General features: G+C 30.5%; 5 protein-coding genes across 9 annotated transcripts; all 5 read left to right on the top strand.

Moving 5' to 3' along the window:
• Nucleotides 1-468: 468 nt before the first annotated feature.
• LOC145755658 (cationic amino acid transporter 4-like) lies at nt 469-4,781 on the top strand. The gene is made up of 10 exons (XM_082571909.1): nt 469-556; nt 636-812; nt 1,231-1,375; nt 1,673-1,884; nt 2,127-2,292; nt 2,905-3,202; nt 3,396-3,562; nt 3,870-4,374; nt 4,518-4,626; nt 4,714-4,781. Exons 1-10 carry the CDS (start codon nt 469-471, stop codon nt 4,779-4,781), a joined length of 1,935 nt encoding a protein of 644 aa, XP_082428035.1.
• A 1,494-nt stretch (nt 4,782-6,275) lies between these two features.
• Nucleotides 6,276-8,517, top strand: LOC145754899 (arrestin domain-containing protein 17-like). Its single transcript, XM_082571064.1, has 8 exons — nt 6,276-6,419; nt 6,525-6,650; nt 6,721-6,816; nt 6,894-7,021; nt 7,123-7,265; nt 7,441-7,597; nt 7,711-7,779; nt 7,869-8,517. Exons 1-8 carry the CDS (start codon nt 6,302-6,304, stop codon nt 8,001-8,003), a joined length of 972 nt encoding a protein of 323 aa, XP_082427190.1. The 5' UTR covers nt 6,276-6,301; the 3' UTR covers nt 8,004-8,517.
• Nucleotides 8,304-9,975, top strand: LOC145755657 (arrestin domain-containing protein 17-like). The gene is made up of 8 exons (XM_082571908.1): nt 8,304-8,307; nt 8,510-8,632; nt 8,748-8,825; nt 8,901-9,025; nt 9,132-9,277; nt 9,365-9,521; nt 9,685-9,750; nt 9,815-9,975. Exons 1-8 carry the CDS (start codon nt 8,304-8,306, stop codon nt 9,938-9,940), a joined length of 825 nt encoding a protein of 274 aa, XP_082428034.1. The 3' UTR covers nt 9,941-9,975.
• Nucleotides 9,976-10,702: 727 nt separating this feature from the next.
• On the top strand, nt 10,703-19,032 carry LOC145754898 (arrestin domain-containing protein 17-like). 5 transcript variants are annotated; one of them, XM_082571058.1, is made up of 10 exons: nt 10,996-11,094; nt 14,314-14,590; nt 14,666-14,913; nt 14,987-15,537; nt 15,613-15,775; nt 15,868-15,931; nt 16,028-16,168; nt 16,227-16,365; nt 16,524-17,092; nt 17,237-17,289. In XM_082571058.1, the coding sequence occupies exons 2-8, from the start codon at nt 14,353-14,355 to the stop codon at nt 16,241-16,243; spliced, it is 1,422 nt and encodes a 473-aa protein (XP_082427184.1). In that variant the 5' UTR covers nt 10,996-11,094; nt 14,314-14,352; the 3' UTR covers nt 16,244-16,365; nt 16,524-17,092; nt 17,237-17,289. The 5 variants fall into 5 exon arrangements, with proteins under 5 accessions (XP_082427188.1, XP_082427184.1, XP_082427187.1 ...); XM_082571062.1 differs by lacking the exons at nt 14,314-14,590; nt 14,666-14,913; nt 14,987-15,537; ... (2 more) ...; nt 16,028-16,168; nt 16,227-16,365 and adding exons at nt 10,703-10,888; nt 17,473-17,615; nt 17,761-17,917; ... (1 more) ...; nt 18,262-18,427; nt 18,634-19,032 and having other exon boundaries at nt 10,969-11,094; nt 16,997-17,092; nt 17,237-17,364; XM_082571061.1 differs by lacking the exon at nt 10,996-11,094 and having other exon boundaries at nt 14,347-14,590; nt 14,669-14,913.
• Nucleotides 19,033-19,896: 864 nt separating this feature from the next.
• LOC145754945 (tenascin-N-like) lies at nt 19,897-27,678 on the top strand. Its single transcript, XM_082571118.1, has 26 exons — nt 19,897-20,000; nt 20,132-20,235; nt 20,309-20,474; nt 20,924-21,046; nt 21,197-21,337; nt 21,557-21,728; nt 21,990-22,081; nt 22,151-22,199; nt 22,357-22,423; nt 22,548-22,681; nt 22,830-22,861; nt 22,964-23,086; nt 23,207-23,340; nt 23,448-23,615; nt 23,864-23,966; nt 24,106-24,226; nt 24,369-24,508; nt 24,640-24,816; nt 24,947-25,036; nt 25,189-25,356; nt 25,448-25,646; nt 25,927-26,090; nt 26,190-26,310; nt 26,395-26,522; nt 26,894-27,152; nt 27,329-27,678. The coding sequence occupies exons 1-26, from the start codon at nt 19,943-19,945 to the stop codon at nt 27,420-27,422; spliced, it is 3,327 nt and encodes a 1,108-aa protein (XP_082427244.1). The 5' UTR covers nt 19,897-19,942; the 3' UTR covers nt 27,423-27,678.
• The last annotated feature ends 236 nt before the right edge of the window (nt 27,679-27,914 follow it).

Here is a 27,914-nt window from a genome sequence, read left to right as displayed (position 1 = left end):
ATGAAATATGGTCATATCTTTAATCGATATTTATATTTTTAATAACGTAATTAAAATACGATTATTTGCTAGTGCGAGTAAGTATTAAAGTTATGCAAGTGCGCTACTGAATAGGGCTCTTTATTTTTTAAGTAAAGTTAGAGTTTGATAATAAAATCCTCTAGTTATTAATTTCTTTAAATAAAAAAGGTAAAATAAAGATGCGAGATAATGTATATTTTCTCCCTTTTTCGAAAATGGACAGGCGAGAACTATTTCGTTAAACGCTCGTAGAACATTTTCCTGTTATTCAGTTTTATAAAGAAACTGTATTTTCTTTCTTAAGCAGGATAAGATTTAATGTTTAGTTTATTTTATGTTTAACTATTAGGATAAATATCTAGCAAAAATTATAGCTGGCGCTTTTTAAAATTAGCTTAAATTTAATAGTTTGTTAAGAAAAGACAACTCTGTGTATAATTATTAAACATGGCAGAAGGAAATTCTGACTTCGTAGCAAATTTTTTTAAAAACCTTATTAGAAAAAAAAATATTTCAGAAGATATGATGAGAAGGGGTAGGTATTTAATATTTATCAATTGGTTTGCGGCCCTACAAACTTGTTTTATTTAACTGTATGAAAATTATTTTTATAGATTTGCGACGTTGCTTCAAACTTCAAGACTTAACTTTTTTAGCCATCAGTGGTATGGTGGGCTCGGGGTTATACGTTTTGTCTGGTACTGTGACAAGAGAAATAGCTGGGCCATCTATTATTTTGGGTTACATTATTGCTGCATTTGCATCTATATTATCAGCATTATGTTACGCCGGTACTTTGCATTTATAAACTATTTCAATGTATTTATATATAGAATATGACAATGTTTATATATAGGATATGACAATGTTTTAACCAAAATGTTCAAATAACATATGTTAGTCGTAACCTAGTAAGATAAGATGTTATAATAGAAACGCGCGACAAAAATTAAATAAATATCGACCTACAAAATAATGGCGGAAAATTGATAACCGTAATAAAATAATTAATCTTAAAACATGTATTTAATTTTCTAGATAAATGATAAATCAGATTAAGCGGAATTAAATGCGCGTAATTAATTTTGTTAATTTATTGTTTTAAATCATTTATTCAATTTTAATAATTACGTTCCTACTATTTTTGTAGTAAAGATTTTTTGCAGAAAATTAAGTAATTTTATTTTATTAACTTTGAATATTTGACAGAGTTTGCTGCGCGAATTCCTGTCGCTGGGTCAGCCTACCAGTTTACTTATTTAAGTGTGGGTGAATTTTGGGCGTTTGTAGTAGGTTGGAATGTTGCCTTGGAACATACAATATACGTGGCAGCTATCGCTAAAACATGCAGCGCGTAAGTTTATTATTTATTTATCAAGGACCTTTTTTGTTTATAGTTTCACTAACATTTTATAACCGGTTTTGTAAACATATTTACTAAAAAAAATAGTTTTAAAGTGTAAACTTTCGGCTAAAGTCACACAGACTTTTATTAATTAAATCAATTTTTGTTTTCCCATTAACCAAACTCTTTATTATTATTTTACGCAAACGCGACATTTTGCATCTTATCTCTTATAGATAACAGATGTCCAAGGGCCTTATAATACACGCATTATCATCTTAACGACCACTCTGTTTTTAATTACAGGTACCTTGATGGACTGTTCGGTGGTGCAATTAAGAGCTACTTAGAAATTCATGCCCCGATGGCGGGCGGTTTTGTAGCGACTTATCCAGATTTTTTATCGGCCGGATTAATTTTTGTGTTCGCTCTTGTTCTAATGTGCGGTGTTAAGTTATCGTCGAAAGTCAATATTGCTATAGCTTGTATTAACATTTGCGTGATCACCTTTATTATAAGTAAGACGTCTATTTTTAAAAAAATTTCAAGGAAACGAATTGGTTTTAAGTTAAAACTAAGTTAAAAATATTTTAACAGAGTTTTAAGTTAATTACAAATTTTGACCATTTTTTTCATCTTTTACCGAAATTTAACCGAACTTTGTTGTTTGCTTAAGTTTAAATGATATTGTTTGTGAATCTTATACGTGTTTTTAAATGTGTTTGTGAAAAAAATAACAAACTCACTTTGCTCCATCCAGTAAGTGGTTTCATTCTCGGCGACTTCGACAACTGGACCAAGGTCGAGGGTGGTTTCTTTCCGTATGGTTGGGGTGGTACAATTAGTGGTTCGACAACGCTGGTGTTTTCATATGTAGGTTATGAAGTGGTTGCTTCTGCGACGGAGGAGGCAGTAAATGCTGCAAGGTAAAAACTGTGTTAATATTTTTCTCTCAGTAAGTAGCGTAAGAGCAAAAACCTATTGTTATAAATTTTATGCAAGTTAATGCAAAAAATACAAATTAATGCAAAAAATGTTTTTTTTTACAAAATGATAATTAACTTTGTTCTTGAAAAAAAAACGCCAACATTTTCGTGTCGCAATTAATATTTAATAAACGTAAGAACGCACTTCAAATGTTGTTCTGTTAATTTCTATTATCATGTACATTTGGGAAAAGTCAAAACGGGCAAAAATGTTACAAGGCTTTAGTGTTAATATAGGAGAAAGAAGCAATTAGGGAATAAATTATTCATTACACAACGCACTGAGGGGATATAAATATTTCATGAGTTTACATTTAACTTTTCGTTCTTGTCATAAAGTGTGTTTTTGTGTCTTTATATAAAATTTCAAGACTTTTTATATTTTAAATTAAAACTAAAAAAAAACGATTTTTCTGTGCATCTCGTGTTAATAATGATTAAATGATTAGAAAATTTATAATTCCTATAAATAAATATATTTTTAAGCATATTTTAAATTAAATTTTTTCAGTATGCTCTTACATGCTTATATGTTATTTTTTTAATTTCTAGAGATATACCGTTGTCGCTTCTAATATCAATGACTGTCGTGGTTATATCCTATGTTGGTGCGTCGGCCTCTTTAACCTTAATTTCACCATGGTATTTAATCTCACCTTCTACTCCATTCCCAACTGCTTATGCATTGAAGGGTTGGTATTGGGCCAAGTACGTGGTATCCATTGGTGCCCTGGCAGCTATGATGACTTGCTTGATTTCAATCATGTTTGTTGTGCCGAGGTATTTACTGGCAATGGCGAGGGACGGGCTGCTGTGGAAGTTCTTTTACAAAATCCATCCTAAAACACAGGTAAAGCAGATTAAATGTGTTGTTAAATACAAACTTAAACACAATTCGGTAAATTTACGGGTTACGCTTTCAAATTAAACTACATAACAATATAACATCTTTATAATAAACCTTAATTTAGCAATTAAAGTCATAACCATTTAATATATTACAAGGTTATAGTTATATGATTGTGGAAACTATTTATTTTTAGGTACCCTGGCTTGCCACGGTAATAGTTGCATCTGTAAGTTCGTTCATGGCCATCATATTTAGCCTTGTGACTCTGGTTGAATTTATCGCAATTGGTCAGTTATTAGCCTGCACGTTTGTTTCAATTTGTGTAATCAAGTTACGTTATGCACCGAATATGATTTCAAGGTAAGAAATATAGTTAGTATACCACTATAACGCCTACGAAATTATGCATATTTTAAAGTATGTTGCCAACTTCATAAATATACTGAGGCAAAACACATTTTAACAGGGTAAAGGCCACATACGATAACGGCATCGTATATTTTTGGACTTAATTAAACATACTAAATGAAACCCATTTAAATAGTATGGCAGTTTTAAAAAGCGATGACAAAATGCAGATCCATACGTAGAAAAGTGTAGAAAACATGTCATGTTTTAAAAATTGTGTTAATAAGTATTTAAAATGGGCCAAAATTAACTTGTTTAGTTATAAACGTGCCGACCACTGCCCTATCGACGAAGAACAAACGGCTGAAAATTCAACAGACCTAACTTCACAACCAATCGAAACTAAGACCGAAGAAACATCGCTGTGTGGCCCACAACAACAGCAACAACAAAAACAAAATGACTTAACTTCTAACAATTACCAAACAATTAAAACGCCAACACCTGAGGGCCCATTACCATTTGAAAATGACACTTTATTACAAGTATCTGACTTTGGGACAGTAAAAAAACATCTTTTACATTCGCGGTTAGGGTTTTTAATAAGCTGGGCTTTACCATACGAGGCAGGCATAGTTCCGTTTTATTTATTACTTACTGCTATTCTGAGTTCGTCTATTGCAACAATTTTGCTTCTTTTTGCGACGGCTCATATTGCTGAAGGGTGGTTTATAATCCTTTTATTAATATTGATTCTTATTTGTGTCGTCTGTATTTCAATGATCGGGTTTTTTCATCAAGACAACTCAATTCAAACCTTCAAAGTAAGTTTTAATTAATATTTTGGGTAAAGAATAACTTAAGAAAAAATAATGTGACATTATTGCAGCTTAAACACCAAGTATTTTGGCACGTAACTTATGCCTCAGCCACGTCATCTAACGGTTAACACATTTGTAATTTTTAGGTTCCATTCGTACCTTTTATTCCCTTTTTAAGTATAATCATCAACGTTGCTTTAATCCTCAAACTGCGACCGTTAACTTGGATTCGACTTGCCATTTGGATGATAGTTGGTTAGTATACTAAAAACACAAAATTAAAGTTTTTATTAAATAATTTTTACACACCCTATTATAACTTTAATCAATATTTAATTTCAGGGCTGGTCATTTACTTTGGTTATGGATATAAACATAGCAATTTAGCCGAAGAAGAAAAGGAAAAATAATTATTTTTTGCCATAATATTTATTAAATGTGGTTTATTTATCAATAAATATTTATTTTTTTACTGTTATGCATCTATCGAATATTTATTTGTATTTTAAGTTTGTATATGTCGTAAATGTTGCTAATTTTAGAAAATTTCATGATTTATAAATGTAACTGTGGCAAAGTGCTGGTAGAAAATAAAACCTATCCGAAACCTGTGCATGTTTACACGTCTAAAATCGCATTCTTTTAAATGTAGTAATGCCAAATAAAAAAAGTTAAAACAATAAAACGTGTAAAACAAGTTGAACAACCCCATCCCTTATATTAACATTTGGTTCCCACACTAAGCCTTTTTTTTCAAAATACAACTATTACAAAGCTAAATTACCTTGGTTAACGAGCAGTTGTTGGTTAGTAACTCCACTTATATATTTGTAAACATTAATATTTGTCTTTTTAAAAAAACGCTTTTACAGCCTAAACTAACTATTGCTTACCATTTCTAAGTTTAAACTATAGTTTACAACACACTATACTGTAGTCCTGTTACAATTAAATGTTAACAACACAAGTTTATCTTATCTTCTTATCTAATTCCTCGACACCTTGTATCCGCGCGTCTGCTACCACGTAACTTGCACCTTTTAACTAAAAAAATTCTACGATTACGTAATTGTAAACAGACTTAATTGCGCAAAATATGATTTTGTTAGGACTTAAATTTTTTTTTTCAAAATATGATTATGTTAGAAAAACCGGTCGAAAGTGCTTTAGCGTCAGTGGCTTTATATGCCACAACAGCAGACAAGCATGTAAACATAACAAAAATTAAATAGGCAAAGAGTTTGGTAAAATAATTTTTTTTTCCAAAAAAATTATGCTACTACTGAAAGATATAATTTCAGTTAGGACCCTTGTTACTTATACCGATATAAATTTATTTTAAAGTTGTTTAAATCTGGTGTAGCTAAAAAAAATAAACAAACTTTGAGCCTAAATCGCAGCTAAGTGTTCATCAATCAATTTATGTAAATTGTAAAGTCAGAACAACGGAAGTCTATTATACAATATCATACGCACAATATATCACTCGCGCCATGAATTATTTTAAGTTCGGTGGTTTCCCGTGACGCATCAGTCCGTGGTATTGCTAAGTTTCGATGACGTCAGACTATTTAAAGCGCTGTTCAGGTAAAACGATAAACTTTATACACAAAAAAAACGCTAGCGAGAAGGATGACATAGCTATGTAGTATTTTCCATAGTAAACAGTTAAAGCATAAACTTTTAAGAACTTATATGCGTTATACAGTAATATAACTGTTGGCGTTTTTTATTACAAAACTAATGTTAAAATTTTACGGTTTGCTAGTAAATGACTGGAACAGCTTTAAATATATAGAGTTGTTATTATGTGAAGTGATTGAGTATGTAAGCACAACAACATGTTTTGAACGCTGTCGCGTGATATATGAGTTTATTAGCAACGGATATTTGTTTTTAGAGTCAGGCAAGTGTTGTTTTATTTATAAAAATGGGTAAATTATCAAACTTTCAAATCGAGCTAATCGATGGCAAAAAAGTATTTAATAGTGGAGAATGGATGGAAGGAAATGTAAAATTTAACCTCAATGAAGAATTGAAAATCAAATGTAAGTAAATATTAAATCAAAGTTTTAATATACCTTTCAAATAACTGTAAAGATAATGGGAAATTTGGTGGCTAGAAAGATTGAATTTAAATTTTGTTTACATAGCATTGAAGTTGATTTTTAAAGGAAATGCACTTACGCATTGGAGTGAAAGTTATGGAGATAATCAACACAAAAATTTTGTAAACAAAGAAGAATTTTTTTGCCGAACAATACCAATATTTGGCGAAGGTAGAAATTTAAACTAAAACTTAAACATAAAGTGTCACAAAATTAAATTTTATTTTGTTTGACTATATAGGTTCGGAATTTAGTTCAGAGGACAAGTTAAAAGCTAGCAGTCACGTTTTTCCATTTAGATACCAGTTACCGCGCAGGTTGCCAACTTCATTTAAAGGTTGGTATTTTCCAAAAAAAATTACTGACTTAGTTTATGTATTATTAGAATTTAATAACAATATTTTTGTTTTTAAGGCTACCACGGCTATATAAAATATGGAATAAAAGCTACCTTCGACTGCGCGTGGAGCATAACACAAAATACGAAATTAGCATTTACAGTTATAAGCCCTGTAGACCTTAATTTGGACAGCACAAACAGGGTAATATAAGATTTGATATTAAACAATGCTTAGCATTAACTATTGCTAATTTCTAACTGGTAACTATGCGTTTAATATACTTATCCGCAATTTTTTTACAGATTAATCGAAAATACACCAGCACAAATCAAGTTAAGTATTGGGCACGTAAAAGTGGTCAAGTAAAAAAGGAAATTCATTTACAAAAGGCTGGCTATGTTCCGGGCGAAGTTATTCTTATTGACACATTAATTGACAACCAAAGGTATTTGCTACAAAAACTTTATGATCTAACCTAAAATCGCAATTAAAGTAAATTTAAAACTGAAATCTGGTAAATTTAAGCGCGACGATGTATATTACTATAGGTAGTAAGCATTTAATGCGCTATACTTCATGACTAACGAAATAATACTTTAACGTTTTAAAATTCGTTTTAGCTCGTATAATTTAACCCAAACAATATTCAAACTGGTGCAAGTTGCAAAATGGAAGGTGCCTTACAAGAGCAAACATACTTTTAAAACATTGTCGAAAATTAAAAGACTCGGCTGTAAAAGTAACTCGCAAATGGAATTAAAAAACGAAGAATTATTGGTAAAAAGTTATTGGCAAAATAGGCTTTTAAAAAATTAATTTTTTTGTGTGCTGTAGTTGACGAATCTTTAACAAACAATTTTCTTGCATATATTTTTTTTAAATTGTTTTAGATACCGAGAGGAACACCACCGACCTTAACACAACATTCAAATACCCTTGAAATTACATACAGAATTGAGGTATAAGTTGTATTACCTTATCGTAATAATATTATGAGTTTTTGGTGGGGTAATTATTTAACGCCGTGTTAAAATGATTTATTTTATAGGTAACAGCTAAATTACCAATCTTTAAAAAAAACTTAACGTTAAAATGCCCTATTACAATTGGTACCGTACCTTTGCGTGACGTCACACCACCTTATACTCAAAGAAATGTGGGTAATAACATAACTCGAAGGTAAAAAACCAAGGAATTAAAAATATGAAGACAACATATTTCTTGCTAAGATTGCACGATATGATATTTAAGTTTAAGATTTTTTTTGACGTAATATTCGTGATTAATTAATAAAAACTTAACTGGTTTCACAACGTGTTAATAAATGTCTGTAAAATTTTCCATTACTTCTTCATGTCTTTTGCTTATTAACATAAAACGCAAAAAAAATGTTTAAATACTCAGATTATAATTTAGTTATAACAGTTGATTTAAGGAGCTAAGAGCCTTTGAAATATAGTTTAGCCGTAGTAATTTGGCAAAAATGGGTAAATTGTCGAATTTTCGAATTGAATTAATAGATAACAAATTGGTCTATAAAGGCGGAGAATGGCTTGAAGGAAATATCAAATTTTACCTTGCAGAAGCAATAAAAATCAAATGCAAGTTAACAATATAACAAAAATATTTTTACCAATTTTTTTTTTTTTGAGTAGCGAAATTCTAATGCTGTAAATACCCTTTCCACAGCGTTTCAACTTCATTTTAAGGGTTCTGCGTTTCTACAATGGACCGAGAGTTATGGAAGACATTCTCGCACTTATTTTTCCAAAGAAAAATACTTTAGCGAAAGAGTGGCTTTATATATTCAAGGTACTAGAAATAAAAATTCTCTGTTACCCCGATAAAAATAAGCGCAGTTCTAATCGTTCAACGATGCAATATTTAACAAATTAACAGCTTTCTGAATGTTTAAAAAATGTCACAGAAAATAAATTATTTGCTGGGGAACATGCACTTCCATTTCGCTTCCTGTTACCAACAAGACTTCCACATTCACTCGTTGGTTTGTAACTCTAAAATATTTTAAAGCTATGAGCCCGATTTTTGCTGTAAATCTTAAGCAAAAATAATTTTTTAGGTGAGCATGGCTATATTTACTACAGAATTAAAGCCACACTCGATAGCTCATGGAGCACAAAGAGAGCCGAACTTCCATTCGCTATAAAGGAAACTATTGACCTAAATAGAAACATAGCATTTAGGGTAAGTTGGATCTTTAATTTTTTTAATGGGGTGCTATAGTTCAAAGCTATGTATTATCCTCTATACCTTTCTGTTAATATTAAGTCTAAAAACAAGTTGTTTACAGCGGAAGGTGATATGCGAAGATTTAAAAGAAATATGTTGTTGTTTTTCTTGGGGTAGTGATGCTGTAATTGGAGAACTTAGTTTGGACAAAACAGGTTTTGTGCCAGGAGAATGGATTAAAATTAACGCAAAGGTTCGCAACCAAAGGTAAGCATAATATAAGCATTTAAATACTTTTCTACTAAAAAGTTAAATATCAACTTAAATTTGGAAATTTTATAACTTTACAAACAGCAAATATGATATCGATAAGACGACGGTTAAACTTAAACAACGTGTTGTATGGATATCAAAAGGTAACAGCATACACTCTACTGCAACCGTGGCTAAAATGAAAAGACTTGGATGTAAAAGTAAAGGACAGACGGAATGGAAAAATCAAGAATTATTAGTAAATTCTATTTTGATTTTTTTTTTGTTTTGTATCTACTATTTTTCGTGTAAATAATTGTGCAACTAGTGTAACTATTTTTAAGCGATTTTATTTGTTAACTTTAACATTCAGTTTCCATCTTTATTCTAAATACTAATTAGACTTTTTTATTTTGTAAAAGGTGCCGGATATTCCAACGACTTCAACTATGGCCTGCAGAATAATTAAAGTATCATACAGAATTGAGGTAAATTACTACTTTGTTTGTTAAGTAACTGCGATTTTTTTACAAGTGTGATATTGTTGTTTAGTTTATTGTTAACATGCCAGCCTGCACCAAAAACCTGCGCCTCAAATGTCCCGTCATAATCGGTACCATTCCAATCGATGACGCCAGGCCCGCAGAACCCGAAATCATGTACTTTAGGAACACATAAACAGGCACACGGTACACACCTGTCTAAGAACACTTCTTGAAACTAACCCCATTTAACGTTTAAAAAATCATAAATGTAAAAACTTTATAATAAACAAAACAAATAGCAAAACTTTGTTGTATGCGCTTAGTTGTAATCGAACGTTTAATGTTATGAATTTTCAGAAACAGTTAAAAGGTATTTTATTTTTTACTTCGGGCAACTGGTTCTTTTGTTAAGTGTACAATCTTATGACTAAGTTATTGTTTCTCGTGACGTGTTAAATCGTGATCAATGAATTAAACATCACGTGTTTTACTAATTGTCATAAGTCGTGTGTACTGAGAAAATTTCCGTAAAATCTTAACAACAAATGGAAAATTTTTGGTAAAATCGGCCACTAACAAAGTATAAATAGGTGGCTATAAATTAGTTATACATAATTTGATAGCTACAGCAAAACGTTTTGCAAGTCGGTTAACGTAAACATTATAAGAAAATGTTACCCTATATTAGATTTTAGTCTTATTCTATACATGACTAGCAGTGTTATAGACTTACCGACAATGAAGTGTCTTTGTTATTTCTGTTGTTATAGATCCATTGTTGTATTTCTATGACTCTTATTGTTTGATCTAAAAAGGTAGAGTAAAAAGGGTTAGTTAGCATCTTGAAGTGATTAAACAAGCTAAAAGTTAATTTACCTAAAAAAAAAACTTTTAGGATTGTTTTACAAGCCACACGTTTAGTATCAGAATTAGTCAGTTTTGCAAACTTTAAAACATGTTAAAAAAGTTCTGTATCTTTATTACATTTAGTTACATGAAAGTGTAAGTTAATAAAAGTTAAAAATGGGTAAATTATCGAAATTTCAAATCGTCATTAATGACGGTAAAGATGTTTTTCGTTCGGGAGATTTTGTTGAGGGAAATTTAATGGTGGAACTTAATGAAGAAATGGAACTAAATTGTAAGTTTTAATTAAAAAAAACACAAATAAATCATTTTTTATTAAAAGACATATTTCCATAAAAGTTTTTTATTCTACAGTTATTAAAATAAAAATCAAGGGCTCAGCGTTTTTACTTTGGACAGAGCATTATGGACAATATTCCCACGTGACTTACTGGAATAAAGAAAAATATTTTAGCTATAAAACAACAGTACTGGGAGAGAGTAAGTAATGTTTTATTTAGGCTTTGATAATGTTAACATCACTGTTAAAAAAAATAGTAAAATTTACAGTGATAATGTATGTAAATATATGGTAAAATTTTACATGTCAGTTACGTAAATCATTTTTACTGTAAAAATGCAGTAAATTTACCATTTTACTTACAAATGCGGCGTAAACTTTTACGAAGAGCATTTGTAAATCAGATTTACGGTATTTTGCAGTAATTTTTTTTTAACATATTTTTTTTTTAAAAACATGATATTTTTTGTTTTAAACAAACTATTTATAATCTCTAATGTTAAACTTAACAAAAAAACGCAACTATAAAGTTTTTTTTTCAAAACAACGTATTTTGTGGTGCTTTCTAATGCAAAAACACGATACGATGTTTATTTTTTGCCTGAAATTGACATTTAAATTTTTAAACTTTGTAACAATTATTTTTTAGTAACTCTTTATTGTTTTTAATTTTTAATTTAATGTGTGTTAAAAAAATCGTTTTTACCAACTAAAACGCAGTAAAAGCAGCATGGTCGACGTTACGCTCCATTGGTCGTATATTCGCCCTTTGTGATGTAACGTTCAAAGAAAAAAAGTAGTTTCTAGACAAGTTGGCGCGTTAATTTTTGTAACTTATCCGATTTTAGGATTTATTTTAAGTTTTAGTTATCTTAGGTTTAAAGACGTAAGTAATGATATTAAATAAGATGGATACTAGTATTATTAAGCTTAATTGCTCAGTGTGCAAGAAAGAATTCTTTTCACGTGCTTTGTTAAGAAAGCATTTAAGAATGCATATTCGTCATGGATATGAGGTTAAATGCCCAGAAACAAACTGCAACAAGAAATACAAGGTTCTTTCATCATTTTCTACTCATATTTCAAGACATCATCACTTTCAAACTGAAGCACAAGAAAACACAGCAACATCCTTATGTTATTTAGAACCTTTACCTATCGATATTGATGATAACACTAGTACTAAAAGTTATGAACAAGCTGTTACTTCAACTGTTACAACTCATTCTGGTGATTTTACTAGAGACTTGGCTTATTTCTATTTTTTGCTTCAGTATGTTTACTTAATACCAGCTAACACCTTGAACTATATTATAGTCCATGTACAAAATTTGATTGCTAATCACTCTGAAAGTGTTTACCAAACTCTTCAAACTGTTTTAAATAACATTAACCTACCAGAAAAAGAGTCCATCTTGTTTCAACTAAAAAATCTTACAAATTACGATTCTTACAAATTACGATTCGCTGCACAAAACTGTCTTACAAATTATCTTACAAATTACGATTCGCTGCACAAAACTGGTCCTTTGCGATCAGTTTATAGTCGTGATAAGTACTTAAAGGAAAATTTTAAATATGTTGCTCCCATAGCAATGTATTTAAATGTTGGTGGTGATGCTTCTTTTGGAGAAGCTACTTTTCAGTATGTGCCTATTATTGATACTTTAAAAGCATTATTTACTGATGAATCTGTTCGAAATCAATTTTTAAATCCTCTGCCAGCCAATCAGTCAGGAATTTTTAATGATTTTCATGATGGTCTTGTGTATAAAAGTAATTTATTATTAAAAAAAAATCAAAAATCCATCTCAATAGTGTTGTACCAAGATGCATTTGAAATTGTAAATCCATTAGGTTCAGCAAAGCGTAAGCATAAGGTGCTTGGTGTTTACTACACTTTGGCAAAGTACTTTTATGTAAAGAGAACTATTTGAATTCGGCTAATATTACTAACCTATTTCAACCCTTAGTAAATGATTTAAAGATTTTGGAATCTGAGGGCATTGACATAGGTATGAAATCAAATATTTTTGGTACTTTGCTTTGCATAACCGGAGACAATTTGGGAAGCCATTGGTTGGGAGGCTTTACAACCAACTTTAGTACCTCTCGTTATCGATGTCGTTTTTGTAGTGTTGCTTGGTCAGATTTTGAAAACAATTGTTTATGTTGCCATTCAATGCGCACTCTTACAACTTATAATGCTGCTATCCATCATATTTCTAACAATGCTGATAACAATCCTATTTTTACCCATAAAGGCATCAGAAAAAATAGTATTTTTAATGAACTTGAATATTATCATGTGTGTGCTCCAGGGTTGCCACCTTGTCTTGCCCATGATTTTTTGGAGGGAGTAGTTCAGTATGACACAATGCTTTTCATTTTAAATTTAATTAAAAAAGAGTGGTTCACTATGCAATTTCTAAATGCACGGTTGGTCTCGTTTAAATATATGTATTCAGATACTTTGTGTAAACCACCCACCCTTTCAGTTACCTCTACAAAACTTTCTGGCAATGCTAGTCAAAATCGTTGCCTTTTAAGATTACTTCCACTTTTTCTTTATAATAACATATTAGACCCTGATGATTCTATTTGGAAACTGATTTTGCGTCTTAGAACAATAACAGAAGTTGTTGCTAAGAGTGTAGATCACATAACTATATGTCATTTGCAATATCTTATTGATAGCTACTTGCATAAGCGAGCATCTTGTTTTCCCAAAAAACGTTTACGCCCAAAACATCACTATATTCGCCATTACCCATGGGATATATTAAACTTTGGCCCCACTGCTCATTTTTCTACTTTGCGTTTTGAAAGTAAGCATTCCTACTTTAAAAGTGTAATTCGACGAACTCAAAATTTCATTAATGTTTGTCACACACTAGCAAATAACCATCAGTTGCGCCAGGCATGTTTGTTGGAAAAGCCTCTTTTTCCACCTGAACTTTTAATAAAGTCTGATGACAGTACATGCTCTTCCAGAACTATTGCTGATGTGCTATGTAGAGATGGTTTTGATTATTCAAAATGCGTGTTTCTAACGAAGGCTACATTTAGAGGTATTCAGTATTTGACTGATATGGACATTGTTTTAAGTAAAGAAGGTTATGATTTGCATCTTGGAAAAATTATCACAATGTTTGTTCATTGTTCAAAACTTCATTTTGTTGTGCAAAAACGCTTTGGAAGTTTCCACCCTAATTATGGGGTATTTAAAATTGATTCTAATTATTATGATCAGTATGATAGTAATACATGTATATGTGTGTGTATTGATTATATGTATAACCCATTTCCATTGTTTGCATATTCAATTAATGATGATGTTGTTTTTGTTTTAAAACAACATATATTTTAGCTATTATTTTGTTCCAGGTGTGTACAATCTTGTGTTTCATCCTTTTTAGGTTTTTACAATAATAAAAGTATAGAGTAATATTATTACAATGACGGAAACTGAGCAGATGGTTGAAAAAATTTTGGTCGAATTTTTGCCTGGATTAGCAGAGACCGAAGCTTTAACAAAATGTGCTGAACACCTAAAGAGTTTAGGTGTTGTTTCAAGAAAAGACTTCGCAATGCTTGAACAAACTGATCTAAAAGATTTAACTGAAATTCAAAAGAGATGGCTTTTAAAAAATATTAAGGATGACCAAGTTATGGGCCGCAGAAAACCGGCTACTAGTTAGTATTTTATATATATATATATTTTTTTTTTGTGTTACTTGTAGTATTTTTTTCAGCAAATTGTAATTTTAGTAGGTATTGATTCCTGTGCATCAGACACAGACACTACAGACCCAGTTTGGTCCTCCTACATTGAAAGTAGCAGTAGCAGAAAAAGTTCTAATGAGAGTTCTGTGGAAATGCCTAGCTCGCCACAAACAATAAAAGTTCCTTGGGATTTATTTTCTCCCTTGCTAACAACAACTTTGGAGAGTGGGGAGGTTTTAAGTGACTTTTTACGAAAAGAGCTAATACATAAGACAATTGATGAAGTTTTAAAGGTAGTGTTTATATTTTATCAAATTCTGTTTTTTGCAGTGTCTTATTTTTTGTTATTTTATTATTTTTTTTTAGGCAACTTCTAGACCTGGGACAAAAATTCTTAGTAACATTGCTAATGAGTTAGTGATGAAGTATGAAAATTCTCTTAGCGACTCTGTGGAAGGCAACAAAGTAGGCAGTGGTTGTGGATCTTTATATCTCCAATTAAAGAATCGATGTGAAAACTTAGCCAGGAAGAAAAGAAGGCTTGGTCAAATGAAAAGCATTGCAAGCAATGTCAAAAGAAGTCCAAAGAAGCGCCCTTATGCATGCATAAATTGGCATCCAAATCGAGGTAATATGGAAATTGATCAGCTAAATGAAGCAATTTTATGGCTTCAGCAAGAGTACCAAAAAGCAAAAGGCAGTCGAAACATGAACAAGGCCATAAGCCTTATGAAAGATACATTTTCAAATCAGAGGGAATGCCTAAATCATGGTGGAGTTATTGAAGAAGTTTTAAAAAAATGGCCATTTTTAGCTACTTTGGAATGTCTTTTTCAACACTATGAGATACTTATGGGTGTGGAAGACATAAAAAGTGGTCTTTCAGATATGATAAGAAGAAGCCTTCAGATATATCAGTAAGTAAAACATTCTTGCATTTTTTTATATTAATTAGGTGCCTTTCGTTATATTAATTAAGTGTTTTTTTAAAGGACCTTAAAGCCAAGTAAAAAAGTTTCAGTGGCAAAAATTATTAGCAACATGCGAGAAGAAAGCAAGAGGCTCGGCGATAATACACCAAAAACAAAGGGTGTTATTCAACTTCTAGCTGCTTATTTTAATGAGGAAAGTGCCGAAATAGCAAAATGCTTTCCGGTAATTTTTTTTCATATTAGTTTTGCATGTAGTTGCATGGCTATTTTCAAACTGGGCAATAAATATATTTATTGTTATTTATATTTTTATAGCCAGAAACACTTCAATCTACAATAACTGAGAAGTTACCCGCATCTCCATTTTTAGTTGTTTTAGGTAAATAAAATGCAAATATTTTTTTGCTTTTTAAAAATTTTGCTTTTTAAAAAGACTTTCATTATGGTTTAAAATTTGTTGTTTGTTATAATTTAGGTGACTCGATGTCTTCTTCAACTGATTTAAAGAGTCTTTTAATGATTTTTTTGAGGGCTTGCTTTACCTTTTTTGCTGTTATTATGTCTTCAACATGGAATACCCCGCAAAAGCTGTGGCAACAATGGAATTTGTTCAAAGGTATAGTTAAAAAATGTTTTTAGTCCATTATAATGTATTTAATGTTACTGTGTTGCAGGTATTTCATTGGTATAAATGTACCAGGTTCGAAATCGCCTAAAAAAATGAGGGGTGAAGACGCACACCCAAAGGTGTTAGGCCTTGCCCGGAAGTTAAAAATAAACCAGGCTGCTTTCAATGAAAAATAACTTGCAGAGGTTTGTTTTTTTTTTATATTGTTGTGGACAGGTTTTACAGCTTAGGAAAAGGTTAACCTTTATTACTCTGAACCTGGTAGTTTTTTAAGTTTTTTTTAGGATATGTGATAATTTACTTAAGGTCAACTGGACTAATGTAGATTATGTATCAAACTCAGGTCTTTAAACAGTTCGACCAAATCTTACACCACACCTGCATTTTATAGTTTGTTGTATGGTGAGACCAATTTGCAGACTATAATTTTTAAAGGAATTTATTCGTTTTAGATTGATCAAGATTTCTACAGTGTGATTAAATTTCCGAAGTGTTTCTTTTAAATATGTACTTTGTGTATGTGTGCCGTTATTACAGTGTTTTTTCGTTTTTTAATAAATTTTACAAATTTTTTGTGCGGTAGTAATTTTGCGGAAAATTTTACTATAGTTTTACCGGTAAAAAATTTTACGTGTACCATGTAAAATTTTACTGTTCCAAAGTAATGTTTACCACCAAGTAGGTAAAACATTTTACATGTCTTTTGCGTGTAATATATTTTACGGTAGGTGTACGTACTCTAGACTCCAGTCATTTTGTATGTACTTTTTCTAACAGTGAGCGTATGTTAATTAAAATGTGTTTTTAAATGTAAAGATTCGGATAACACTGCAGAAGTTAAGTTAAGAGCGGGGAGTCATGTTTTCCCATTCCGTTACCAACTACCACCAAATCTCCCAACTTCATTTGAAGGTGAATGTGCCGTAAAAACGCCACAAAAGCGTAAAACGTAACTTAAAATTTATTTTATAAAAATATTATAAAACCTTATGTAGGCTGCCAAGTATTGTTACCAATAACGTATAACCCTAACATTCGCATATACATGTAATTTAGGTTGTATTGGGCATATAAGATATCGAATACATGCGACCATCGATCGATCATGGGCATTTAATCAAAATACCAAGTTGGCCTTTACAGTAATTGATAACGTGGACTTAAATTTAAACCCTTCCAACAAGGTAATGTTTGACATAAAACGGTAAAATGTGTTTGCTGAAAAAATGGTGTGTTTACGAAAAATATTTGCAAAGGGCACTGACCCTCAAATGTGTTCTAATTTTTAATAGATAAAGATGGGTTACAATGGCATGAAAGCAATCTGCTGCTGGTGCTGCGCAAGCGCTCCAATAAAAACTGAAATTTCTTTAAACAAATCGGGGTTCGTGCCGGGTGAAATAATTCCTATTAATGCAAAAATTCAGAACCCAAGGTAAGTCAACATAAAAGTAATTGTATTTCACCTAACCAGCATAAAGTTTAAACTAAAAACAAGACTGCACAAAGCCTAATAATTGCCAAGGCTTATTGGTAAAAATTTGTATTTGACAATCAAACTGAAATTTTAAATGTTACAGCACATACGATATTGAGGGAACGAGTGCTAGACTTGTTCAGAAAGTAAAATGGAAAGCGACGCAAAAGACAAAAAACACGTTTCGTACAGTCGCCAAAATTAAGCGACTTGGTGTCAAGGGTCGAGGATGGGGAGATTGGGTTAACGAAGAATTATTAGTAATTTTTTTTTTGATTAAAATTTTTTTTTATGTTTTTCTGATAGTATTACTACTTTAAAATTAAAAACGTGACTAAAAAAGTTTAAAAACTATTAAAAATTATATTTTTAAGTTCTGGCTATTTAGCTTTTATTTACAACTTTAGTTTACTTATTAAGGTTCCTTCAGTTCCACCAACCTTACTTGAAAACTGCAAAATTATTGACATCACCTACAGAATTGAGGTTTGTATTTTACCAATGCAAATTTAATGTTGGCAAAAAAATTGGCAAAAAATTTTTTTTTTCCAAATTGGCAAAAAATACTTGTTATTATAAACACAAAAATATTTTATGTTTTTAGTTTATCATCAAATTCCCGTCCTGTAACAAGAATCTTAAAATCAAATGCCCGATCACGATCGGAAACGTGCCACTGCGTGACGTGACCCCCTTCAATGCCCTCCCGCCAACTGTCACCCCTAATATAAACGATGATGGTGATGTACCCCCGCCCCCAGTATACCAACGTAAGTTTAAATTAAGATATTTTAAAAATCGCTATATGTCAAGGCTATAACAAAAGATAATCAATTTTGGCTATACGTTTATAAGCATAAAAGTTTAACATATTTGGCATCCTTACAACCTATGAAATTATGTATTTAAATAGCCAAAACTATAATTAGATTAATAAAACTTTGTCGAGCCGTAATAACGCAATTGTTTTATTTAGCTCCAACTGCAACCTATGCAGCAATGTTTGGAGACCCTGTCAATATTAAAGAAACAAAAGATAAAGGCGATATATTTGGTGAAACGATGTTCTCACCAAAGTATGCTTATTATGATTGGGGCAAACAAGCTTTCTCATATAAGTAGAAAGTAAATTTTAAAAGATTTAGGGATATGACTTTGCGGTGATTTATTTTGTTCAGATTTGTGCACTTTTCTGTAATTTATGTTCTTTTAATTTTAACGTAAATTTTTATTTTTATTTTTTCATGTAAATTAACAAGTGTATTTATATTTTTATGAATTTTGTTGTAATTTAAAAAAAAATTGTGCTAACGTGATTATTTTTCAGTTTTAAAGCTAAACAGTTTTACGTTTTGGATTTAATAAATTAAGGTAAAAATTATATTGGTTGTGTTAACATTTCGAGGCTAATTAGGTTAGTAAATATAAATAACATAAACATATATAACTTTAAACTTATTACCTTAAAATAGATTTGGTCCCGCTTGCGAGGAATTAAGTAGTTTCAGTTCTTTTTCTGCGGTCTTGAATTTAATGACAGTTCCTTATAGTTTCTTGGAAAGAGTGAACATCAGGTTAGGTTTAGTTTCTTGTGTTATATCTTGAAGTAATTTCAGTTCCTTGTATTTATTTGTAAGTCAGCAGTTTTCTAAGTGTTGTAAATTAAATGTGCAAGAAATCAAAAAATCTGAAATCATAAAAAACATATTATTGTAAGGCTTTTGCCTGATAGTCTTTCGTATAATAAGTCGTTTTATAATTTACAGTTTATTATTGCGAAAGGTTACGTACAACCGTTCAATATATACTGCATCACGAATACTCCTATAATACAATACAATCAAACATTTAAAGCCATAAGTCACGTGATAATGATAAGGTGTAAAGACGAAACTCTAGGTGTAAACACGTGACAAGAAATAGATAAGACTTAAGAGTAAACAACAATATGACGGATTCGTTAGATTATTAATGTAATCAAAAAATTCTCTTTTTAATATTCGATACTTATTTTTAACTTGTTAGCAATACCAACAAATTTAATATTTGTGTTTAAATGTTTATTATAATTAGACAACTAAAATTTATGACAAAAATTACGTATAAGCGACGCAATCTTTTTTGCCCTCAGGCTCCTGAAAGACACGAAATAGTACGTAGACCAATGAAAAAGTACTCAAACCAGTGAAAAAAATCGTTTTAAGATTTTGACGTATGTATACATATTGACATTTTCAGTGTTAGATTTAATAGTTGATGTTAACTAACAGATAGATTAAACAAATATGGAATGGAAATTATGGATTTTTATTATGATGACAACGAAATTAGTGCTAGGATTTAGTAAGACGATTTTATAAAAAATAACCATTTTAGTAAAGTTATTTTGCTATATGAATATTATACTTGATTTTCGTAAATAAACTTCTTATAATGATTTTAAAATTTAAACTAATTTCTTTTATGTTTTTTAGACTCTTTGCTAGCTCCCACAGACGTAAAGTTTGTCTCCGATACTGTTACTTCGAACTCACTGTGGATTAGTTGGGAAGCTGTAGCTAAAGCAGAATCGTATACTGTAAGTTACTCTAACTCATTTTTACTTAAAAGTCAACTGCACTATTTAAATTACAGTTAAACCATTTTTTTAGGTTGTAATAAAACCACCAACGATCGGTGTATCGGGTGTTGGTAGCGGTTTAAGTGACACGTTTGCTAGCGTTAAAGGTTTAAGAGCAGATACCGAATACAAATTTACCATCTATGCAGTAAAGGGTGATCTAACAGGAATACCGGCCGTAGTAGTACAAAGAACTGGTAAAATTTATGTTTTATTTATTTGTATCAACTTCGCGAACCTTAATAATCTATAACGTTATGCTAAATAAAAAAGCTTGCTTAAAAATTATAGTTTTTGCATATTGTAACAAACGGCGTAAACATCCCAGTTAGCCCAATCTTTGTTGTACTTGTCTAGTAAAATATTTATCTGTCTTGACACCTTCTGATAAGCCGTGTTAGTTCTTGGCACGAATTACTACGTTAAATAGATAGTGTTACATTTTGAGTTAGTTACGTTTTGGAGAACCCGCTGAACGGTTGTGTTTGATCGTTGCAGTGCTAGCCTATATTTTGTAAATAAATGTTATATGGTAAACTTTGTGCAAGTTTATAAGTTGTCGACTAGATACAGCAGTAACTAGACGATAAGTACGTAACAAAAACTTTAGTATCAAATATAAATATGATTGCTAACGCTTTTATAGCTTTACCACCTCCTGAAAGTGTCTCAGTTGTTGAAGACACGGTATCTCAAGACTCTATGACTGTCCAATGGTCTGAGGTTGCCAACGTACAATCCTATACTGTTGAAGTACAGCCTAACACTGGTAAGTTAATATACGTATAGTCTAGTTCTTTTAATTGCCTTTACTTTGTTTGATAATATATTGCATTAATAGCTGTAATGTTATGCTTAAAATAACCTAAAGCTTAATAAGATTTTTAATTGAAATTAAAGCTTTAAATTAAATTTATAGGGGTAATTGGAGCTGGTAGGGGAATTTATGCAACTCAAGCCACTTTAAGAGGAATGTCTTCCAATACCTTATACACTATTACAGTTACTGGAGTTAATTGGGTGGGCAAAGGGGCTGGAGCTAAGGTTACACAATATACAAGTAAGAATAAAAATAATAAGGCTCTTTTAGTTAAAAATCATCTAAAAATTTTTATCTATTTAAATTAAATTACCAGAATATAAATAGGTGGTATACAATTCTACATGTTATTTACTACTACTCTGGGTAATTTTAATTTCTAAATATACTATTTTTTTTTAATATCAACCTAAAAATCAACCCTTTTTAATGTCTAAAATAATTTGGTTTTCTTTTTAGAACTAGTTCCACCTATGAACTTAAGGGTAATAGTTAACACTGTAACCTCAACATCGATGGCAATATACTGGGATGAAGTTGTGGGTTCATCTAAGTATGTTATACGAGTTTCACCACATGACACCAGTCAAGATATTCCATCTACTGTTAGTGATACTGACTTGGTTTTAAGGTAATATTAAATGGTGAAAACTGATATTTGATGTACAATATATTGGCCTCTACAATAAAGTTTTAAAAATTGTTTTTTTTGTTTTAAATTAATTCCTTTCTATTTTAACCTAATTTTTTTTTAACTTAATAACCTTAACATATATTTTAACTCCATAACAATTAATGACTTTATTACTCAAAAGTCTTTCAAATTAAATATTAACTCAAAATTTTAATGTTTTGTTTTCTAACAATGAACTGTAAATATATTCTGTTGTAGAAACCTACAACCTGATGTTTCATACAAGATAGAGGTTGCAGCTCGAAATAGAGCAGGAGACAGTCTTTATAACTCAGTTATGCACAGAACGTGTAAGTTTTATTAATTACTTTTCTAACTTGTTCTTTTTTCATCATCCAATTAATATTTTTTTTATTTAGTGTCTGAATGTCATGCACTTGCAAGGGATTTTCAAGAGGACAGATTTACGTAAGTTGTTTTAAAACACTTTCTACAAGAATATTCAAATTTTTACTACAAAAATAATTTTAAAGCAACCCTGTCACTGAACAACAAAATTAAATATATATTACATGATGGACCTACATAGAAAGAGTAAATTTTAAACAAAATTTATTTTTAACAGTTTAAACTGCCCAGCTGACTGTTTAAGCGATGAATATTCAGTTTATGGTACACATCAATACACTACAGTAAGTTATATTTAAAAACTTTCAAAAATTTTTTAACATTCTTTGAAACTTAACCTGAATAAAAAATATTAAATTAAGCCATTCTTTAAATATATTTGCTAATAAAAAATCAATTCTTTTTAAGGATTCAAATATATGTGCTGCAGCCATTCACGATGGTAGATTAAAAAACGCAATCGGTGGAAGTGCCGTTGTTGTCAAAAAACCTGGTCTTACTTTCTTTGTTGGTACTCCTGATAATGGAGTTATATCAAACAAGTAGGCCCTTATATATATTAATCCTTTCTTTTTATTATGTAACTGCAATGTAATTACAAAACATAATATAGTTAATTTTTTATTTATTTTACACTTTCATATCAAACTTGTGCTTTTTGTCTAAAATAATCCTTTTTTTATTTTACAGTTATGGATCATATGATCGCTCATTTGTGTTTGGTAAGCTGTTATTTAATAGAACTAACTAACATAACTGTTTACCATCTATATTAGATTATAGTCTAACATATATATGCTTAATCATATTCATTTACATTTTAGGCTTACAAATGCCTGGCAACTTGCATGTGATAGAAGATACAATAGAGCATCATAGTTTCACTATTGAGTGGGAAAGTGTTAATGGAGCTGAATCTTACAGAGTTGAAACAATTCCCAGTACTGGTGAGTCCCATCAACCAACTTAAAAATTAAGCATTTAAATATAGCCTATCCAAATTCTAAATTTGATTACCCATAATACCTAACACCAGGTTACAATAATCTTTATATTATATTCTACAGCAGTAGCAAGGGGTTTAAGCAAGGTTACTGATACAAAAGTACAACTAACTGGGTTGAAATCAAATACCACTTATCTGGTGTATGTAACTGCTGCTAATGACTTAGAAATTAGTGAATCATCCTCTATATATCAAGTAATTTACTTGTGTGTTTAAAGTTATTTTGTTAACACATTAATTTCAATATTGCTCCAGATAATACTTTTATTTAAATAGCTGTTTAAAATTGTTTTCTATTTTAGAGTACAACATTACGAGCTCCATCTAATGTAAACATTCTTACTGGATCAGTTAACTATGACATGTTTGAGTTAATATGGTTACCTTTAATGGGTGCAGCAAGTTATTCAGTTCAAGTTACAAGCCCTAACGGAACAATTGTTGTAAATGACCAAACACCGCAGAACAATGTAAGTATAATGTTTGTGTTTAGAATTTGACAAATATAACACTTCACTTATTATTCGAATTTGACTTACCCATTGTATTTTTCCTTCAAACTGTTTTCTTAATTTGGATGATTACTTTTTTTGACATATTTCCTTATTAGTAGAAGATGACATAACCTATCAATAAAAATAAGTTTAGCATCTTACTTTTAAATTTCGTTTTCTACTTTGAAGTGATTTGTTTTAAACAACATTATGTTTTGTTTTAGTACAAAGTAACTGGGTTGTTAGGTGGGACTTTATACAACATATCATTAAGAGCAATAGGAAAACATGGTCCTGGACAAGCAGTAAAACTTTCTCAATATACTGGTAAGATATGCCAAAATATATTTCATTTTAAAATACTATTTTAGGCCTATTTGATGAAACTAACCCAATATTACCAGGGATTGTAATTGCTTTGGCTTACAAATCTGTACAAGCTCAAAACTGTAACTATTTTCTACAGATTTAAAGCAACCTGGTAACTTGTTAGCGAAGTATATTAGTTCTGATAGTATGGAAATATCATGGGAAGATGTTCATGGAGCTACAACTTATCAACTTGCAGTTGATGTCTGCTGTGAACCGTAAGTTCTTATATGTAAGCTTTAGCATAACTTAACTGATGGAACACAAAATCACTAAGTCCAATGTTTAGTTTACACTGTTATTTTACTTCGTTCCTTAGTTGCTCACTTATATTTTTTATTGGTCTATCAATTTTTCTAGGTCTTCATTTGATCCTATTACGGTTTACAAGAACAAGAGATTTCTAGAAAATTTAACACCAAACACCATCTACCAATTTGTTATTGTGGCAGTTAACGAAAACCGAAAAAGCATTGAAGCCTTTTTTACACAAAGAACTGGTAAAAAAATTTAAATGCTACACTAATGTTCAGCTATTCCTTAAAGCTTAAACTTTTTTTGTAAATTTATGTTAAAAATTATAAAATCAAGAAAAAAACATGAGCATTATCATTTAAATGGCTTTTTACAGCTTTGCCAGCTATACAAGACTTACATGTAATGAACGAGACTCTCTCGGATAAAAGTGTTGTGATATCATGGAATCCAATGCCAGAAGCTGATACATATTCCGTTCATATTTTCACTAAAGCTGGGTTCACACAAACCTTAAGTCTTTCTAACCTGCACAAAAGTTATAAACTTACAGGTAAATATTTGTTTAAAAAAATGTACTTACTTTTAAGAATTATAATTTTTCTTAATTTTTAATCAACTGTCCTGATATTTTCAGGTATTTAATAATAGTAGATTTTTTATTAAAATTGGTTTTACTTAAGGTTTGACCCAAAATACAAATTATTTTGTGACGATATTTTCAATTAATGATGTTGGAGTTGGAGAAAATACAACGATCTCATTTAAAACAAGTAAGTTATCAAACCAAATTTAATATGTAAATTCTTAAGGTAAAAAAAATAAACAACATTTCATATTCCATGCAAAAAAAAAACCTTTGCAAAAAATATTTAACATGTTCAAAAAAAACTTTGATTTTTAATATCCACTTACTTTTGTTTAGTGATATCAGCTCCTAGTAATATCATAGCAAGTTTTAATCATCGAGAACATGTTTATTTAATATGGGGCAGTATTGTTGGTGCAACTGACTACATGGTTAACTTTGAGCCTAAAAGAAGTATTGATGATTACGGAATTAAAAGAAATATAAACAAAACTATTGTAGAAGGTAATTGTTAATAAAATTTTAAATATATGTCATAGTAAAAAATTTAAATTTTAAATACTTTTAAATTTCTTAACACATTATAACCTTTTAGGTATGAAAATGGGTGTAACTTACAATATAACCATTCAAGCCATGGTTGGGATGGAAATAGGGTTGCCCAAATCTATCTCCTACATGATTCCTAAACCCACTCTTAGTCTCATGGCAGTCTTTTCCATAGATCCTTACACATTAGGAGTAACTTGGAAAAGTGATTTGACGATTGCTTGGGTATCCTATAACACAACAGGGTATAATTAATTCGTAATTAAAAGTTTCTTTTAATTTTAGTTAATAAATTCACTTCTTAAAAAAGTTATGATTTTAATATTCAAAACCAAGTATTCTTACAATTAGTTTGATAATACTATTTGTTTACTTAGAAAAAATAAATAGTAAGCAGTGGGGATTAAACCCAGGACCTATATAGTAACACAAATATTTAAAGTCATTATTTTTACACATTAAATGTATTAAAATTGCCACTAATTTTTCTTAACTATCAGTAATTTATTATTATCTTACTTTTAGGTATGCTCCGTTGTCTATACAAATAAATAAGGACAACACCGGCTATGTGACTCTCTCAGATCTGGATTACAACTCAGATTACACCATTCAGCTATATACTGATCAGCTTCCTGGATTTCCGAACGAACCCATTTTTGGTGCTGAAGCTTCAACCAACCTAAGAGGTAAAAGTAATATTTAAAATTGTTCTTATTTTAAAGATTCATAAGACTGCAAATATACTGTTTTAAATCTTGTTACATTTTTAATTTTGTTTAATTTAGTTGAAGATAATTATTATGATGCTGTACTGGCTTGGGGCCCTACAGAAAAAATGACAAATTATGAAGTCAACATTCAACCAAACAGTAATAATGTTGCAGGAATCGGCCAACAGAACAAACAGTAAATTTTTTTTCTAACAACTGTTATAAATGCCTTATGATAACCAAAGTTAGTAAGAGTTAATAATTTAAAATGTGATTCAAGGACACTTCTGACTTATTTGGAGAATAGCAAACCATATTTACTATATGTTGAAGCTGACAATGCACAAGAGAATATGACCATAGTCAGTATTCCTATATCAAGAACACAACTACTTGAAAACGGAAATGGTAAATCAATAACAAATTATAGGGCTTTCTAACTAACAAAAATTTTATTATAACAAACTGTTTTAAAGCATAAAATCAACATTGTCAATTTTAATGATGTAGTGGTTAAGACATTTGGCTTCACTACATAAAGTACTGGGTTTGATCCCTACTGCGTTTATGCTATAGCGCTCTTGAGTAAGATGCTATAAATGTTGGGAACTCTGCAGCATAACTATTGGGCAATTATAATCTCTATGAAATCCCAAACTGCTAAAGGTAACTCGAGACTGGGTCGGAGTAACTGATGTTACTCTACATTTATGTCGTGGAGTTGACCTTTCCACATCGAGGATAAACCAATTTGAAAATAAATGTTTTACCTTTTTCAGTCGAAGCACCAACAATGTATGTCAATTACGAGGGAACGGAGAAAACAACGAGCAAAGTTCCTGATTGGCCGAATATCTCCGATGAAGAAGAGGACTTGGGAGTGGGAGGCGGGAATGTTGGAGTAGAAGCAGAGAAACAAGGAGAGGGAGGACAAATGTGGATAGTTGCTGTGATCATCGGAGGAGTGTTGCTCCTTCTTCTTCTCTGTGTAGTGGTCCCATGTTGTTGCACTTGTGGAAGGAATAAACCTTTGATGAAGTAAAAAAAAAAAAAAAAAATTTAAATGAAATATTATTAAAATTTATTTTGTCTAAAAAACGCATATTTTTATATTGAAAAATAAACAATTTTTAGTGGTTAAGTTTTTCTTGGTAAGGAGGCATATTTAAAAGCGTATATTTTATTAATTTTATTGACTTGTTTTTTTTCTACAGAAATCACGGATGTTGCTTTTGTTGTGGTTGTTGCCATAAATCTAAAAATTACAACAAATCAAGTTACATTGAAGATACGGACGATAGTGACTGAGGTCCATAGTTTGAAACCCGACTGTGCCAATTTTTTTGATTTTTTTTGTGTTAGTTTTTACCGTAATAAAATACAATTTTAAAACTAAATATTTAAATGTTTGGTATTTAATCTTAAAAAAAAATCGTTGTATAATATTTCCTGGATTATATATACAGTTATATGCGTTAAACCTTATGTGCCATTTAGTATCGTGTTTATTTAATGCACTTAAAAATAAAGCCCGCTTAATTTTAAAACGTCTTTTATTCCTTACGTAACCCGTAGAAAAACCGTAGCATAAGTCGTACAAAATATCGAGCTTAGATTATAGATAATAAATATTTTTTATAATCCCGTCTAATACATTTTATCAATATAAGAACCGTTATCTCAATGCCTTAGAATAGATTATAAAAATAAACTAGGTTTTTACTAGGATTTATACGCACCAAGTATTTAAAAACTTTCATGTTGCTTACCTTGACTTTTTCAACACATTTATCCATACAT

This window comes from Corella eumyota, chromosome 6 (genome assembly GCF_963082875.1).
Source record: "Corella eumyota chromosome 6, kaCorEumy4.1, whole genome shotgun sequence".
In the NCBI taxonomy this organism is placed as follows: domain Eukaryota; kingdom Metazoa; phylum Chordata; class Ascidiacea; order Phlebobranchia; family Corellidae; genus Corella; species Corella eumyota.
The sequence above is the reverse complement of the archived record's forward strand: the minus strand, read 5'-3'. Positions and strand labels throughout refer to the sequence as shown.

Bases quoted from the DNA above. Each gene is read 5' to 3' on its own strand.
- LOC145754898 (XM_082571058.1), top strand. From the start codon at position 14,353: ATGACGGAAACTGAGCAGATGGTTGAAAAAATTTTGGTCGAATTTTTG. The intron at 14,591-14,665 runs GTTAGTATTTTA...TTGTAATTTTAG, and splicing joins CCGCAGAAAACCGGCTACTA to TAGGTATTGATTCCTGTGCA. The intron at 14,914-14,986 runs GTAGTGTTTATA...ATTTTTTTTTAG, and splicing joins CAATTGATGAAGTTTTAAAG to GCAACTTCTAGACCTGGGAC.
- LOC145755657 (XM_082571908.1), top strand. The intron at 8,633-8,747 runs GTACTAGAAATA...AAAATGTCACAG, and splicing joins AGTGGCTTTATATATTCAAG to AAAATAAATTATTTGCTGGG. The intron at 9,278-9,364 runs GTAAGCATAATA...CTTTACAAACAG, and splicing joins GCAAAGGTTCGCAACCAAAG to CAAATATGATATCGATAAGA.
- LOC145754945 (XM_082571118.1), top strand. From the start codon at position 19,943: ATGGAATGGAAATTATGGATTTTTATTATGATGACAACGAAATTAGTG. The intron at 21,047-21,196 runs GTAAGTTAATAT...TTAAATTTATAG, and splicing joins TGAAGTACAGCCTAACACTG to GGGTAATTGGAGCTGGTAGG. The intron at 24,509-24,639 runs GTAAAAAAATTT...GGCTTTTTACAG, and splicing joins CTTTTTTACACAAAGAACTG to CTTTGCCAGCTATACAAGAC.
- LOC145754899 (XM_082571064.1), top strand. From the start codon at position 6,302: ATGGGTAAATTATCAAACTTTCAAATCGAGCTAATCGATGGCAAAAAA. The intron at 6,420-6,524 runs GTAAGTAAATAT...TTGTTTACATAG, and splicing joins TGAAGAATTGAAAATCAAAT to CATTGAAGTTGATTTTTAAA. The intron at 6,651-6,720 runs GTAGAAATTTAA...TTGACTATATAG, and splicing joins AATACCAATATTTGGCGAAG to GTTCGGAATTTAGTTCAGAG.
- LOC145755658 (XM_082571909.1), top strand. From the start codon at position 469: ATGGCAGAAGGAAATTCTGACTTCGTAGCAAATTTTTTTAAAAACCTT. The intron at 2,293-2,904 runs GTAAAAACTGTG...TTTAATTTCTAG, and splicing joins GAGGCAGTAAATGCTGCAAG to AGATATACCGTTGTCGCTTC. The intron at 3,203-3,395 runs GTAAAGCAGATT...ATTTATTTTTAG, and splicing joins AAATCCATCCTAAAACACAG to GTACCCTGGCTTGCCACGGT.